Source organism: Falco punctatus (assembly GCF_963210335.1).
Source record: "Falco punctatus genome assembly, chromosome: 6".
In the NCBI taxonomy this organism is placed as follows: domain Eukaryota; kingdom Metazoa; phylum Chordata; class Aves; order Falconiformes; family Falconidae; genus Falco; species Falco punctatus.
This window is the reverse complement of record NC_137585.1, coordinates 69,994,709-70,012,774: the sequence shown is the minus strand read 5'-3', so window position 1 is coordinate 70,012,774 and position 18,066 is coordinate 69,994,709. Positions and strand designations below refer to the sequence as shown.

Below are 18,066 nucleotides of genomic sequence, written 5' to 3'. Positions count from 1 at the left end.
CCAGCCAACATGAAATGGCCAAAACACTGTGACCACACCAAAATTCTTTATTGGGAATGGCCCCCAGTCTTTTCTTGTCCATGAACCATGCCCAGGCACTGTTTAGAAGAGCACTGATTGACCTGAGTCAAAACAGTCCCAGGGAGCACGTTAACACTTAAATGGTATGACGTGGACCTGATTGCTTTTTTATTGCAGACACAGCCCTCAGTTACTACCTGCTAAAACAGGGCTTCTCCTGTGTTTCATATATTTGCCAAAGCCCCAAACTAAAGGTAAAGCCCCAAATTAGAGGTAAAGCCCCAAGAGGTTTCTCTAGTCCTCCCATTGACTGCACCAGGTGAGCAGGCTAGTAAAGGAAGGCAGGGCAGGTGGGCTTCAGAAAGAGGCTTTGGATCTGAAGGCCAAATGCTGAATTTAGCAAAAATTAACAGCAAGGAGACAACACTATGACAGTGTTGTCCCTGAAGGAATAGTAAGTAGAGCGCAAACGACAACAACAAAAGAAAGAAAAATCTATTAAGGAAAGGCTGGAAGCAAATGGTAACACAGTGAAGGAGAATACATAAGCCTCTGAGTCCAGAAAAGAGAGAGGATAGAATAAGAGAGGATGGTATGAGAAACACCTCAGAAGCAGTCTCTGTCCTTGCAAAATGTAAAACATTGTTGAGCAGTGGTCAACACCAGATATATTGCCCCATAAGTCTGTGATCTTTGCGCATAGCTGTCATCATAGGTGCTTGGCCTGTATTCAGTTATGAAGCAAATGGAATAAGGTGCTTTATGAGAATGCAAGACAACTATATTTCTTACTTTCTATGCTATGTCCAGCAATCCCTTAACCTCTGCTCTTGAATGTTTTGTTGATAAAAGTTTTATAACAGCTCACATCTCCTGTCACCTTTTCTAATTCCTCTCATCTCTTCTTTAGAAGTCCAGTGGAAAGACTTGTTGGCTTCTTCTTCACTAGCTTGTGGGACCGCACCTCAAATTTGGCAACAGATCAGAAGGTCTGAAGAGCACTTTTGCACCCACCAATGTTTCTTAGAGCTGCTAAAACAGGACCAGTGAAGATGTTCACCAGACTCCAAGTCCTTGCGCTAGCTTTATTTTCCAAAGGAGTTTTCCTTTCCCTAAGTGACCACAGCTTTGTAAGGAAGGAAATTAAGATAGAAGGAGACCTGGTCTTAGGTGGCTTATTCCCAATCAATGAAAAAGGCACGGGGATAGAAGAATGTGGGAGAATCAATGAAGACCGAGGCATCCAGCGTTTGGAGGCCATGTTGTTCGCCATCGATGAAATCAACAGAGACAACTACTTGCTGCCAGGAATTAAGCTTGGAGTTCACATCTTGGATACGTGTTCCAGGGATACATATGCCTTAGAACAGTCTTTGGAGTTTGTCAGGGCATCTTTGACTAAAGTGGATGAAACAGAGTACATGTGCCCTGATGGCTCATATGCCGTTCAAGAAAATTTACCATTACTCATTGCAGGAGTCATAGGTGGTTCCTATAGCAGTGTCTCCATACAGGTAAGTCACAGGAGCCCCATGAGGTGAGAATCATTCACCTGCAATTCCTGGAACAGAACCACTGCTTACATAAGTTTGACAATAAAGCAAGTGTTAGCTCAATCACTTCACCCTAGGGATCAATCTAGCATATGATTTTAAATTAATTTATACTAGTTTGATTCACCCTTTAAAAACACTTGCTATAGTTTAAATCTCTGGCAGCTGGCCACTTCCTCTAGCTACGGTGTATCCTAAGGGCACTGGATTTTCCAAAAGTCTTAGTATTTATTCTGAACTTCGCATGTCATGAGACTTTTATGACTCCAAGTTCAGATCTCTGCTTTCACATCAACAAAAATTTATATCACCTATATTTCTGAATATATGCATTCCTGTCATGCTGCATGCACATAAGATTTGTTACTTAAGCAACAGAGATTTAAAATGAAAGAAGAAATCCTTATTTTACTTCCAGGCCAAAATAAAGTAAAAATGGCATACTAGCCATAAACTTAAATTAGACCTGACCAAATGATTAAAGGGTTTTAGTGTCTTAATTAAGCACACCAAAGCCAATAAAAATTATTCTCCTGACTCAGTGACTAAGGTCTCAAATGTCCCATGCAGGCAGTACAGTTTCTGAATGGATCCTAAATTTGCTGTCTTCCCTTTTGTTTCCATATTTAGTTTATACTAAGACAGGTTTTGCCAGGAAATGTTGCCTGGCAGAGTGCAGTGGAAGCACTCTGTCAGAAGTCCAGCACAGAAGACAGATGCCCTCAGTATATCTTGCTCCCTCCTTCTGGCACGTTGTAACTGAAGCTTTTGGTTGTGCAACATTAGTCACAAATAGGGTCTCAGTAGGGTGTTGGAGAGTATTTGCAATGTCTTGCAAAGGTGTAAGTTGCAGGTGGGTTAAATGCTCCCAGGTGGGTTAAATGCTCCATATGTCTTTCCAACTATAGTTTTATTGCATCCTTGGTTTCAGTTGCAAAGGGCTAAACATAATGAACCTTTTTGTTCTTGGCTTCCTATTTTATATATATTCATTATAAAACTTTAACTCCTTGGCATTTTTTTCCTCACTCAGTGAACATGAAGAATTAATATGCCTGCTTTTTTAGCAGAAATTCTGGACTTCTCCCCTTCAGACCAGGTACTCCTATGGCAGTGCAGCCTCAGATATGCTAAAGTGCCCCACACACACACCACTGCCAGTGCACTATCCATAAGCAAAAATGCCCCCTAGTTTCGCTGAAGTTTTGAAATCTACACAGGTCTCATTATTTTGGGTTAAATTAAATAAACCAGTCCACGTTACTCATAATCACAAATGAATGGTGTCTTAAGCCCAGAATCAGGTAGGCTAAGACCCTGGATCTAGCATTTCCTAACAGTCACCTAGAGGTTTCCAAAGGCACCAAGACTTGACAGTGCTGGACCACTATGAGCAATATATTTTTCCAGACCAAATACAGGCCTTAACTATGCATCAATGTCAAAGGAAAAAAAATGTTCTTCTGTACTACAGACCATCCCAGCAGTGACAGAAAGCCCACAAAGTTTCATTTACCTGTTTCATAAAGAGGCCAAGAGTTCATCTAATGCTCATTTCAGTCAGAGTTACTTTGGGGGACTGGCTACTGCTCTTGTCAAGGCATTAAATCCCACCGGGCTTGGGAGCATGGCCGGTTTCCATAAGACATGCATGAGCGCAGAAGCAGCATTTCAACAAACTACATTTTATTTCCTTTTGTGTTCCAATGTGTGGCTTGTCTCTCTATGCATATTAGGGAATACATGGGCAAATGGTTACCCATACCACAGGAGCATAGTTTCTGCAGAGCAGAACCTCAGCCACCTCTCATACTAGGAGTGGTTTTGTCCCACTGTGCATCAGCTAGCCCAGCAAGAATGTGTCCTTCACCAGTTACATGGGTCTGATCACTTGGAGTACAAAGAACAAGTTCCAGGGCTGGAAAAGAGACCTGAAGAGGAGAAATGATAGCTACAGAACCTTGGCAACACAATCTGTAAGGAAATCATTATTCACTGTTTCTTCCTATCAGACAAAGAGTATATCAAATGACAGGTTGTGATGGATGCTAAAAACTAAATGAGTTCAAGAAATGACCAGAAAAAATCAGGAAATTCTGTACAGATACCACCTCTGGCTTGGCAATTCCTAGAGCTGCAAGTATCTCAAGGCTAGTAATATATACTGAAACATCATATACTTGCCCTATCCCACTGGTGGAGAGGGGGCAGTGGTTTTGCTCTGCCTTTGTTCTAGTTATTTGTGGTTAATCTGTTCCTTAGTCCACCCTAAATTCATGTGTGTCCAACAGACATGGAGTAACCTAAAAACCACACTCATAAAATGTGGAAATGGTACAGATATTTCCTTCCCTCTCAGAAACCCTGAGGCAGCCACACCACACTCCTAAAAAGGCCTGGGACCTCTTACACATCTGTCAGTCTGTCCCTTTGAAGCCAGTCTCTGGTGATACTGGCATAAGACTAAATCCATATTCGAGGCAGCAGAGTGGATGCAGTACACATAGAGTACACATAGTATATACAAATGCTTAATATTCCAAAAGCTTGGGTTGGGAGCAGCTGTCAGATGGAAACCAGAAGTCCTGGTAAGAGACTCTCATTCAATACGTGTGAAAATTGGCAATGTAGCTGTATGTCACCCGATTTTCAAAACCTGGGAGGGATGATGAAAAAGTAGTTATATCTAATATTGCTCTATGATCTATACAGCTTCCCTGTAGTTGCCTGTAGTTATTCAAACTTTCTTACACAGTTCCTCAGACAAATAAATAAATAGGTTCACAAATCATTCATGTCATTGAGCACTTTCCAGCAAGAAAAGAAGTATTCAATTGATTACTTTCCCTTAACATAGATTGGGTCGTTCTTCCTTCAGTCTCTCTTTTCTAGCTTTCCTCTAGATTTCACACTATCTATTAAAGGTGTAATTAAGCCATCCATTCCTTCTGCTCATCTTGTTAGGATACCCAGTCATGGCTTCTGTTTCAAAAGAAAATCCTTGTCAAGAATAATAGACATTGCAGACTCAAGCCTGAAGATGTAAGGACTTCAAAGCATTAAAGCCATGCATTTTGGAGCCACACCAAAAGAAAGGACTACCAAATTATAGAGACAGTCACCTGTAAATAGTAGCTCCAGCAGCAACTGGAATCACACCACTGCTGAATGTCAAACCACTTCAGCAGGCACATCTGCAGGGCTAAGCATCCCCATTCCCCATGCTTTCCAATAGCGCTCAGGGGGCTGGGTGCTTCCAGATGTAGCCCTGTCAAGCACTTTTTGTTTGCCTGAGAGCTGTAAATATCATAAAGTCCACAGCAGAGTTTCTTAGCCTTAAAATAAACCATGCTGAGGTCTTCAGACAAGAAATTATTTCTGCCTCATATATTTTTTTTTCCTCCTGTGAATTTGCCATTGTATTTCAATACTTTTTCTTCCCCTCCTTTCACCCTCCCTCTTCAGATTTTTGTCTGGACAGCTGTCTTCCAAATGACTTCATGATGCTCCTGCTGTCAGATTTCTGCTTCTTTCATTATCCTTCCACCAAGGAAAAAAGAATTTGCTGGTAAATCAGCAATGAACACCTTCCCCACTGAGTCAGTATGCATGATAGGCACTTTTTGCAGAGAATAAAAACAACAAGAGAATGCAAAATGCTTAATTATTTTCTGGTCAGACTAAGCTATTATCGTTAATGATGATCTGGATAATTAGTTTTTAGATGTTGTGTTTAAATTAGCAGTGAGCCCAATCTGCACAGCATTTGATCCCAAAAAAATCCAAGCCAGGATTCTCAGTCAACAGAAGGGCTCATGTAAAAAAGCTGTTTTCATGAAATAAAATTCTGACCCGAGCTGAACCTAGGATCAGAAGGTAAATCATCCAGAGGACTTTGTTTTGGGTTCATGGCTTTTCATTTGAGTCAGATTATCCCCTCTCTCCTAGTTTACAAGAGAAATTTCAAACATATTTTCCTTGGAGATGTTCAATGACATTGTAAAAAGGGTAAGAAAAAAAACCACTCTTCATTTGCACGGAGGAGCACCCACACAGCCAAACCGAATGCCATGTTTAAAACACTTAGGTCAGCTCCATCAGGAATATGCATGTGTAAGCAGGAATACGACTATTCACGTGCTGGATTTTTTCTTCTCTGTTCCTGAAAACTGGAACCATTTTCTGAGAATGAAGATTGGGGTCCATTCCCTGCAGTCAACTCTTACAAACAGTAAATTCCCTTAGGTGGGCTGGGTTTGCATTTCCATATCCACCATATTCATGTAGGTATAGAGCTTTACCTTTGTGTAATTCCCTTTATGTTACCAATACACAAGACCTGCAGATCACACTTGTGAAAGTTATTCCCAAGTTAGAACCCTCATCCAGAAAAAAGTGGCAGAAAAGACACCAGTACCCAGCTGTCTTCTTAATTCCTCGTTATGTCTTAAGTAAACTGGAGCAAAACCACTGGAGAAGGTTCAAAGGTACATTGCTGCTATCACAAAAGCTAAGGACTCTCTCCTAAGTGAGTGACCATCTGGCATGAAATTCTGAATATGTACTCATTTACCAGCCATCTTCTTCTAGCTGTCACTTCTCCTTAGCCACACAAGCCTGCCAAGGGCTCGTGGAGCCTGAAAGCTAATTACATCAATTTCCTTCCTCCAAGGATAAATCATCTTCCAAACATAGTCTTAACAATAGCTTGCGACTTCCATAACCACACAAATAGTGCAAAATCCTTAGAAGAACGACGGGGGGGCGGGGGGGGGGGGAAGAAAGAAAAAGCAAGCAAACAAACAAACAAACCTCGTAACATATGTGGCTCTGTCTCCTTGTGCATGGACCCAACTGGGATATGGGCAGGAGAAATGTGCAGGGGGCTGCAGGGGTTCACCAGGGACCACAGACCATGTATGCCATTTGTGATGCACGTATAGAGGAGCTTTGCATTCAACTGTGCAACAGCAGCCACTGGTGATTTTGTGCTTGTAAAAACTAAACCAGATCCTTATTAAAAGATCTGTTCGGTGAGATGGGCCACCTACCACTAACATTTAAAGCTACACATGCATTTGCTGACTTCCTGGTGTCTCCTTTAAACTCTTTCCCTCTTATCTCTGTTTGTCTTCCCTCTCCACTCCCTCTCAGCCAGATCCTTGCGGTTTGTTCCTAGCTTTGTTTCCATTCCACATTCCGAAACAAACCACCACTAGGTTGAGATTTTCAAACTGCCCAAACAGCACCAGCCATGTCTTTCCTAGAGATTTCAAAGGAATGTGAGTACCTCCCTCTGGCTGGCTGCTTTAAAAATCCCAGGGTAACTGATTCCTTTACAGTCTTTTTGATTTGGGTTTGGTATTATTTTTTATTCTTTTTTTTTTCCTTTGGTGTGACCATTTTCTCCTTTTGCCAAGGGGAAATGATATGGTTTTAGAGGGGGATAGGTAAGTAACCCATGAGATCACAGGTAAGAAGGAAGGAGCCCTACCATGTTACAACTGGGAAAATATGTAACTACAAGAGAAAGCAGCCAAAAATAGGAACTAGTTAGGGACACCTTGACATCACCCATACTCATACTGTCCCTTCTGACCAGGATTTATGCATCAGTTCATGAGTCTCAAATAGTTCAATAATAGCTTTTTTAACTCCAGAAGCCGTTACATCCTTTTAGAACCATCAACCCCAGTTTTAGTCCCTTTCCCCATGTAATGTAAATGTGACGTGAGTCACTCATGGTCAGGTTTACCAAGGCTCAGGGAAGAGCTGCACTCCTTGTGCAAGGTCTTCTTCACAGGTCTCTTCTCAGTCTGCCAGCTTAGTGCTTAGCTTACTTCACTTCAACAGTTAATGCTGTATGGAGGCAGACTGCAAAAAGAATTTCCAAGCAATTCTCCTCTCTGAGTACAACATTTTTTCTTTGTGTCCTTCTTGGGTTATCTTTTATTACACAGGACAGGCATATAAAAAGCAATTCCTGGGTCTTCTGCAGAAATCCTAGATGCTATTCTGACAGTATTCCCTAATTCTGATGTTCATTTTGCAGATGCTATTATTTCACTGTTCAAACACTGCTTCTCTGGATGTGACAGCTATCGAGTCTGCTGCAAATACTTAGCTATATTTTTCCCAGCTTCATTAACAAAATTTTCAGAAGTGCAAGGCTAAAAACAATGTTGTCTTCTCCCCTCCCCCTGCTAACCAAAAATGCCAGATGTTTGGTTGGTTGGTTAGTAATGAATTGGTTTTTCCTGAGTTAGCTTTTGGAAAGCATTTTGTTAAGGAACAACACTCACTAACTAGTAAATAGCCCTCTTAATACCAAAAAGAGAGAAAGCTAATGGAAACCACTGCTTTAGTCCTGCAATGTGCAGGACTACATAGGAGTACAAGCCAGGCTGGAAGTCCTAAATAACTTCACTGCTTCTGGCTTAGCTCTTTGCAACTGACCTTTAATGATTAAAAGTACTGGGATGGTAGCATTGCCAATGCATTCCTGGGGTCAGAGCCTGACGTCCAGCTGGAGGCAAATGGGTATTTTATGTTGCAGGTGATGACATAGCCCCTTTGTGGAGATTGTCTTCCATAGCGCTTGTTACAATAACCCAGACATGACACCCACAGTTTTAAAACGAACTATGGAGAGAGGGTGTTCCAGACTGATAAAGGCATTTCAATCCTGGAACCAGTAAGGAACTTAAGCTCCTAATTTCACTTTGAAAACAAATCAGAGTTTTGAGTGAAGTTTTTTCTTGGATTCGAGCTGAGCAGCTGTGTTTGCATCACCGAGATCTCCCCACCCCAAATATTCCTAGGCTCTGTGGATATGTCAGAAGTGCCCGAGCTGAGCCACACTGGGTCACATTGTCCCTGAGGTGAGAGCCATGCCTTTGAACCTGCTGAATCCAAAGAGGACAGGGGAAGTTATGGTGGAGCCTGTTTCTTCAGTATTGCTTGTATTTATTGTCAAAGATGCAACCTGGTGGCACCCTAGGCTCACAGCATGCCAGGGTGGATCTACAGAAACATAGCTAGTAGATAGGTGGAAATTATTATTTCTATTTATTCTGGTTCTCATTCGACCACACCTGGAATGATATGTCCAGCTTTGCTTCCCCCAGTAAAATAAAAATGTAATAAATACAAAGGTGGTCATGGGGAAGAGAGTCTGGAGCACATGCCCTACAAGAAGAGGTTGGGGAAACTGGGTGTGTTTACCCTGGAGAAGAGAAGGTTTGCTGAGAACCTGGTATCTGCTTTTCTGTATGTATGGATTCGTTCTGAAGAACACAAAGCAAGTGTTTACTGGGATACATGACAAGAGGATAGAAGTAAATGGTTATAAACCGAAAGAAGTGAGGTTATAAATTAACATAAAATGTACAAACCAGGAGCTGGGAGTACAGGGAGGCTGTACAGGCTGTGGAGGCAGCTGACTACAGAGGTACCTCATTTATTCTTTACATCAGGTTTATGCCCACCACTTATCACACACCCACACTCCAGCCCATTCAGAACCAATGTTTCCTTCCTGCCTTCCTAAATGGCACTTTCTGCCCAAATTTTAGTAAAATATTTTTAGATGTAAGAAAAAAAGAAAAATTCAAATAAGCCAAAAAGAAAAAAATATTTATTGGAACAAATGCTTTAGCTGTAGTTTGACCTGCAACTGCTCAAATAATAACAAAAAGCCCACAGTGTAGATTAACATCATTTAGGAACTAGATACAACATACGCTGGCAGCAGCAGACATTTCTACAAAGCGAGAGCTCAGCCCCTACATTATAGCAATGACCTAAATATTAGGAAATCCCCGGGGCACGGCTTAGCCATGGTCTTGCTGTGGGAATCTGGACAAGCAACTTATCCTCAGGAATAGAAAGACTTTCTCAGGAGACCAAAGGTAGCGACTGGATTCCATTAGGACAGACTGCAGTTCAGAGACAGGGATTTCTCTGGTATCTTGATAGAGACAAACCTCCTTTACCTCCATCCCATTCTGCTCAGCAGCCTGATTTAAAGTCTGTTCCAAACAGCCACAGGAGCTCTCGCCTGTCTCAGAGGAGCTCTGTGAAATTAGATTCATTAAGCTGTGTTAAGTGCCATGAGATTCTCACGTGGCAAAATTTTAGAGGCACAGAGTGCAGTGTCATCTAACAAGGGGCCTCCACTGCCCAAAAAATGTGTGATGCACACTTGTGTGTTGTGTTGAAGATGCCCTATCTGTTCTAACTCTTCTGAGATTCTTTTTTTTCTTCCCCAAAGTGTTTCCTGTGCCCCCCAGTCCCGTACACATTCAAACAATCCATGTACCAGCCTCTGGGATGTTAAGAAAGGAAATTTTAACCAAAAACATCAGAACAAACCCTACTGCCAGGGGAAGGAAAAAAAAAAAAAGTCCTATGGAGGATAAGCAAAAGGCTTGATGAGACTCAGCACATCAGAAGACAGACCAAGGTTTCTGAGACATACAGGTGTCACCTACCTGACCTCATTTATCAGCAGGATTCCTGAATGGCCAGAAACATACTCAGAAACCAGGTTCACGTGTTTGATAGCCGTACCTAATCCATAGTTCCTCACAGGTGGTTAAAATGAAGCCATTTTCCATGCTATAAACTAAATTGGCGATTTCCCACAAGTATTTCTTCTGTCCCTGATGCACAGAGAAGTAGAAGTGACAGATGTGGCTCCAACATTGTGAGAGGGACATCAGTCTCCTCTGGCACTGCATTGGCCACTTCACTTGCAGGATTTGCTGGTGCAGCCTGCCCCTACAAAGGGACATTGCTCACACTGGACTTTCTGCCATGCTCCTGTAGGTCTGCCTCTTAAGAACCACCCTCCATCCTAGCAGCTGGGTGCGAGACAGGTTTGCTTGGGAAATGGATGCTAAATTTAGCACAGGACAGTTGGCTACACTAATAAACCCAGCAGTGTGTGGGCAAATAATGTTTCCCATCACACTGGCAGCTGGCTATATCAACACCTACTGTCCAGAGCAAGCTGTGCAAAGCGGTTGGTTTAGGTTGCAGATACAGAACATCCAGCCTTATTTGCAAAGGTGTTACATATCTGCAAATCCCACTGGTTTTGACAGCAAAAAACTCCAGGCTACTACTGCTACTTAAGTGCCAACATATGGATTTCAGGCTCTAGCTGCATGCACCATGGCTTGATTAAATTGCTGCCTGGAGCTTTGCCAAAATAGATTTCATTTAGCAAAAGCTGATCTACACTGCAATTTTGAAGCTGTAGCACACATCCCAAGGCAGCATGGAGCTACAGTGTAGGTATGCCTCAGGTGATACAGTGTTGGGCACGTAACTCTGGTTCACATTGAACTTTCCTCTACTACACTGAGACACCGCAGAACAGACATAGCCTTAGATACCAGCTCCTCTCTAGAACCTGCTACCTGTGCCCTTACCTTGTTGCCCATTTAATCAGGATCTGATTTTCAGAATCACATGTTCAGATCAGCCTGTAAATGGCTAGGAAATGGGACCCTTCTGAAACTGGCTACATCAGCTAAGTGTCTGAGATCTGAGCTCTTTTGAAAAATTAGTCCCCAAAATTGACAAGTTACAATATTCCAGAATATCCCCAGCTTCAGAATTTCCAGAAGAGTGTCCTGATCTGAGTCAATAACATATACAACTTCACTGATTTACACGATCAGTTACAGTTCTCATGGATGATTGGGTCACTATCCTCTGATTAAGCAGACTTTCTTATATTTTTTTAATTTCTAGTCCATGAAAAACCTACCACCTGGACAGCTTTGCAGTGAAGAGCACTGCAGCACACAGCATTGTCCCAGGAAAGCTTTCTTCTGCCTGTGGCACCAGAATTGCAGGCAGTTTTCAGGGAGCCTAGAAAGACAGTGACCTCTAAGGTCCACGGCCCCATTGTAAAATGGGAGTGTGGGTCTGTTTCCCTGCATATGGATACTTGTGCTGCTTAGACCGAAAGAAATAAAAAGCAATAGAAAAGTTGCCTTTACTTATTGGGGTACATCTTTGTGAGCTGAAGGCTTGATGATGCACTGGGTAGCACTGCTTTAACTAGAAAATGGACTTTTTTAGTCAGTTTGTGGGGGGAAATGCAGAGTGATATGTATGCATATCCTTATTGTGGTTTAGCGCAAATAAAATTTCTGCTAGAATAAACTGAGACAAGAATAGCAATTCCAGCCCACACAATTCTGCAAGAAGTCTTGTGGAATAGCTACATGGAGGACATTTTATTACCAAATCAAAGTGCTCTTTTTAAGGCAGGACATGTGAACCATACCATGTGGATACATGGGCACGTAATCAGAAGTTACAAAACCACAAAGGCTTGACAGTGCTCAAAGCATCCATTGCACCTTGGTGACAAAACAAGCCTCTCAGCCCACCCCAATGCTTTAAAGCTGTTCATTCAGATCACCACAATGGAAATTAAATGCCACATTCCCAGCATAAGGCAGTTTAATGCATGTTCCCACGTAGCAGGGTGGTTACAGCCTCATCAGCTGTTTCCTGAGGGACAGTGACTTGTTCAGCCACAGCATTCCCAGCCATGTGCCTACACCAACAGGCAAAACCGCCGTGGGCTAGCCAAACCTCCCTGTCACGATACTCCTTCCAAGCAGTGCAGAAAAGGTTTTATTTTGGTTTAAACCAATATAAACCACTCCTAGTGGTTTCTTTTATAAAAGCATGTTTCAGCTCCACAGATACAGCTGAGATGCCAGGGCATCCCTGGTGCCCCAGAAGGACCGAAGGACAAGGGCCTCCTGACATCCCCTGTTCCAGGTGGACCAGGGGGCTGGAGAGACACTGTGCATGTATGGTTTGGCAGCAGAGCCTGGCCCAGAAAAAAGATTACACCAGTTCACAGTGGGAAACTGAGCCACAGCAGGACACTTGTCCAGTGTCTGCATTACAGAAAAGATAGAATCTAAACCTATAAAATCTCAAGTGACATATGTTGCCAAAAAAACAAATAAAATGTTGGGGGTTTTACCAGACTTTTTAAATAATTTTTTAATTTTTTTTTTAATTTTGCTATTGATATCTGAACATTCAAAATTTACCTTGTTCCACAACTTTTTTTTTCTAAACAGTCCTTTACCTTTAAATCCTCACAGGCATAGTCTGTGGTTGGAGAAACATTTGTGGAAAATGTGAAAAAATTGATTGGGCAATTTTTAATAAGTTTCCCTTAGGAAACTCAAGTATACTATCGCTTCTCAACTGGTTTTGTCAGGCTGTACTCCAAGATCAACTTCAAATTTAATTTACTGGACACAACTTCTACCCACCAAGAGCAGAACTCTGAAGTCTTCCCTTTGTCATTTAAGAAGCAATCACAAGGAAAAAAATGCCATAAACTTTCTTCATTTCTTTCCTGATATAATCAGGAGCTACATTTCTGTGAGACTAACAGAGTCGATTTGGGAATATTTTAGCTTTGGACATAGCAACGTATGAGAAAAACCAAAAAAAAAACCAACAGGACTTTGCACCACATAAATCATAAAAGGGCGATTAGAGAATATTAAAAGGTTTTATTATTTATGAAAAGCTATAGGCCAGCACAACATTGTGCAGCATTTGAGGAGTACAAGGAGTACTAGCATGCAACAAACATGCCATCTCAGGAGGACTGCAGCCAGATCAGCTCAGAAAAAAAAGAGTTTAAAGGAGCAAAGAGTAGGAGAAGTGGGGACTCAGAGCTTGAATAAATGGGGCCAGAAAGTTCTGTGAAAGGCTTGTACAAGTATATCTGTGATATTTGCATAAAAAAGAAATTTATGTCGTCTTGGTGCATTTTGTTGTCAAGTACAATGAGTCTTTGAGAAGATGAATCACTATGAACAGCAAAGGCATGCTAACCCCAGACCTTAGTAAGGAGCACAGGCTGAGACTGAAGTATATCGTCCATTTGTGTCAAATGCTTTGTTGGGTTAAACATACTCAGTTTGACAGAAATAAAAGGTGCATTACAGTCCCTGTAGGACCTTGGGAATTAACTGGGCAGCAGAACAACTATTCTGCACAGGCAGTGCGCTGCTATCACCAGAGTATGTTATCAACCACCTCTATCAACACCCTTAATCTGTGATTGTCAGAACAGCTCATTAAAAAAACCTGTTTATGCCTTTCCCTAGAATTTTCTGTTCAGTTTTACAAATAACACCCTTTAAAAACATGTGTTCTCCCTCTTCCCTCTAGGTAGCAAACCTGCTCCGACTCTTCCAGATCCCCCAGATAAGCTATGCCTCCACCAGTGCCAAGCTGAGTGACAAATCCCGCTATGACTATTTCGCACGGACAGTGCCCCCTGACTTCTACCAAGCGAAAGCCATGGCTGAAATCTTACGGTACTTCAACTGGACTTACGTGTCAACAGTTGCTTCAGAAGGAGATTATGGTGAGACAGGGATCGAAGCCTTCGAGCAGGAAGCTCGCCTCCGTAACATCTGCATCGCCACCTCCGAGAAAGTGGGCCGGTCAAACATCAGGAAGTCCTACGATGGCGTGATCAGAGAGCTCCTCCAGAAACCCAATGCCAGGGTGGTGGTGCTCTTCATGCGAGGTGACGACTCTCGGGAGCTCATTGCAGCTGCCAACCGTTTCAATGTTTCCTTCACCTGGATTGCCAGTGATGGATGGGGTGCACAAGAGAGTATTGTCAAGGGCAATGAGCACATAGCTTCCGGGGCAATAACCTTGGAACTTGCTTCCCATCCAGTTAAAGAATTTGACAAGTATTTCCAAAGCCTCAGCCCTTACAATAACAGACGCAACCCCTGGTTCAAGGACTTCTGGGAGCAAAAATTCCAGTGTAATCTGCAGAACCGAAAACCACATAAAAAGGCTTGTGACAAGCACTTCACTATCAACAGTTCCAACTACGAGCAAGAATCCAAGATCATGTTTGTTGTGAATGCCGTGTATGCGATGGCCCATGCCTTGCATAAAATGCAGAGGAGTCTGTGTCCAAACACCACCAAACTCTGTGATGCCATGAAGCATCTGGATGGCAGGAAGCTGTACAAAGATTATCTCCTGAAAGTAAATTTTACAGGTAATAATTTCTCTTTTGGAACATACAGAATATTACTGTAATTAATGAAATGTTCATCAGCCACAGTAAGAGCCAGCTGAACTCCCAGGAGCTCCTGTTGTCACAGTTCAGACCAGGGTGGTGCCCAGGCAAGGTCACTCCTGTCACAAGAAGGGAGAAAGGAGGACAGGGAGATTGGTGAGAATGCCAAAAAAAAAACCACCAACCCCTCGGCTCAACGCTCCTCCTGTTTCTAGTAGAAGAAAGAGGTGGAGGTAGCAACAGCTGGTCTTGGAAATTTTACCCTCCATCCTCTAAACCTCCACACACCAACTTCCATTTCATTCACAGCCTGTTTGGCTTCAACTGGGCCTGTCTAGAGGCCAATGGTCATTTCACCACCTGCTACACCAGGCAACTGCCTGTTATGCCTATGCTGAGGCTTGGCTTCTCTTCCTCCTTTTGTTAAGGAGTTACATAATAGAGGGGCTGTGGTTGATGGCCAATGTTCTTGCCATAGTAAAGCAATAATTCCTGCCAGAAAAACCAGATCATTATAAAATATTTAACTAGGTGGGATAATGCCATTACTCACATTACAGTGCTTTAGGCTGGATGACTGAGTAATAAAAACCTAGAATAAACACATGCAGGAGATTTGCAGAGAGAGAGAGTGAATGATCTGGCAATGATATGAGCAAACTTCATGGGGACCAACTAAGCACCACACGACATGTCTGTGTTTTTGCTCTCACATATGGCTTGCCATAGCACTATCAAAACTAATTGGCAGCAACAAGGCTTTTACTACCCCAGACCAGCCTTCTCATGCCTCAGCACCACCATCAGTCTCACACAATGTTTCAAAGGTTCAGCTACTGTCCATGCTGTTTCTTCATCCTATTCAGGTTGGTCCACCTTGCTGCTTCTCTCTGCTGCATCCAGATCTTCCTTCTCCTGGCTCCTCTTCCAGCCAGCCTCCTCTCATCCAGGCTCCCTTCTTCTGCTGGGCCCTCTCCTACATCTGGGGCACTCTCTCTCCTCCCTCTGCTTCTTCTGGGTCCCTCTTCATCCAGTGCTCTCTCTTCCAAACCCCTTAGAGCTATTTAACTACTTAGCAGGAACCAGCCACAGCTGCACATTATCCACATCAGCCAGCCCACTGCCACTGAAGGAAGCCCACAGCTGTATATTATCAATGCTAATTAACCTGCCTTCATTCCTCAATAATTCCTCTACAATGGTTGAGCTTAGGTTTGCTATTAATATTACACTGTAGCAAGGCTAAATAGATCTACAAAGGAAACAAGTAAAGTGTAGGTTTTTTGTTGTTACGCGTGTAACTTTCTTCTGATGCATCTCAGTTGAGCTTGCATTTCTATGTATTATTAAACTGATATTCTCAGCTGACCAAGTTGATAGTAAGGAAGCATCATGCTGTGCTTTGTATGAGAACTAGCTTCAAGAGGAATTGAAGGATAAATACGTGTATGATATAACATGCTCAGTCCCAAGAGACCCTCAATAATGGTGCTACATTAATAACACTGGAAAATATGTGAAACTGTCAGATTAGAGTTTGAACTTTTCCCTCCTTTAGAGGTCTTCCCAGCATTTGATTCAGACCATCTCTAGATATTACCAACTACATCCCTGCTGCTTCTCTCATTCCAGTGGGGTATGACTGGTGTAGCCATGTACTCCATTTTCTCGGGTACTTGTAGGCGTACTTCCCAGCACATGCTGCAGAGCTTCTTGGGACCCCTGGTCTCCCAGCATCCTGCTAGCTGACTAGCTGAGTTGTTTAGAGCATGTCAGGGGTTCCTGCAGCCCATGTCTCCAGATTTCTTTACCATGGCAGTCAAGAATAAGCAGATGGGACTGGTCACTTACTGCATCTTAACTCACCTCTGGGGAGGGGATTCAGGAGGACCCAGGATCTTGGACATGCTCTGGTAAAATAGGTTCGGTTATGAAGGAAAAATAATGTGAGAGCAGCTGAAAGTTGAGATTCTTCAAAATCTTCCTCTGAGTGTTGCATGCCATGCAGCTGCAGCCACGTGCCTCGCCTGAGCAACACAGCGCTTGTGTACGTCATGGTGCTTGGCATTCTCCTGAAAGGCTGCTGCACCAGTAAGGATAGTCATGTGCCATGACATACACAGATGCATAGGCAATTTATACATATCATATGCCATGCTGTAATTGCATTTGATTTCCTTAGTGATTTCACAAGCAGCAAAAGACAGAATGGAACAACCTCTTAGCCTTCAGACCTATGGAAAATAAAACCCATTATTTCTCCTCCCCTTCCACACAGCACTTAATACATCAAAACTATTTTCTCATTTGCTTACATTTATCCTCAGAGATACTTGAATGTCTTCAAATTGTTGAAATCAAGCAGTTTAAGGAGCACAGTGCTTCACAGAAGCTGGGTCCTGGCATATTGATCACAAGGGATGACATTGCTGTGCCATGTGCTTCTGTCCCTGCCAGGGGGATGCTTCAGGACAGTAACAGCCTACCCAAATGAGTAGTCACTTCAATAACCTAAACTGCAATTATTTTGAAACTTTTTCTGACACACCAGTTATTTTTATGAGCTTAAAAGCATACATCCTTAATAGAGTCTAAGCTTTGGTCTGTTGCTTAATAAACTTGGTTCTAGTGCATGATCCCTAACCATTTTTCTATCATGCAGAGATCTTTTTAAGCACCCAAGCGTTTTCTCACTCAGCATTTAGTCATAAACTCAAAATAGCCACAATTTTCTTTGACCAAAACTCCAGGAAAATTTTCACTTAGAGACAGCCAGAAAATTTCATTTTCATTTTGACTGAAATATCTTTTGTACTTTTTATGAATTGGAAGCTGAAGCTGTTCAAGCCTTAAAAAAAACAACCAACAAACCTAAAACCAAAACCTTAAAGCCTGTCATTTTGCAATTTTGAAAACAGAAGTATCTTTTTTGAACCAAATTAATTTGTTTTAAAACCAAAATGGAAATCTTTCAAATTCTGAAGAGCATTAATTCCAGTTAATTTCCAATTTAAAACATTGAAAAACCTGTTGAGTTCTTTTCTAATGGTTTTATCCCCTATATATTGTTACTAGCTTACAGCATGATGCTCATCTCATTTCTTTGTTACCACTTCTTCCATTATAAAGTGAAGTCATGATTTAATGTCAGTTATTTTTTAAGCAGATGAGCGATTTTTATACAGTGAGAGAATCAGCAACTCTCCCACGCCTTCTACATTTCAGAAAGGGTTGTTATTGTGATACATACAAGTCTTATCATTGATTTCCATTGGACCAAGAATTCACCTTGGCTCTTTTCTGGTTGAAGAAAGTCTCTGGGTGTGTTGTTAATATGATGTCAGGACCTTGCTGCATTTGATCGATGATGCTTTCGTATCTCCA

The 18,066-nt window shown here is 42.2% G+C and overlaps 1 protein-coding gene across 3 annotated transcripts in view; it reads left to right on the top strand.

Annotated features, from left to right (window-relative positions):
• Nucleotides 1-18,066, top strand: part of GRM3 (glutamate metabotropic receptor 3) — a 120,836-nt gene that overhangs the window by 62,166 nt on the left and 40,604 nt on the right. For 2 of the 3 annotated variants that reach the window (XM_080390669.1, XM_080390671.1), the window contains exons 2-3: nt 932-1,535; nt 13,806-14,661. In XM_080390669.1, coding sequence (XP_080246795.1) covers nt 1,038-1,535; nt 13,806-14,661 — 1,354 coding nt within the window. In that variant the 5' untranslated portion in view covers nt 932-1,037. Of the gene's footprint in view, nt 1-283; nt 1,536-13,805; nt 14,662-18,066 lie in introns of those variants that run through there. The other variant, XM_080390670.1, reaches the window with a different exon arrangement.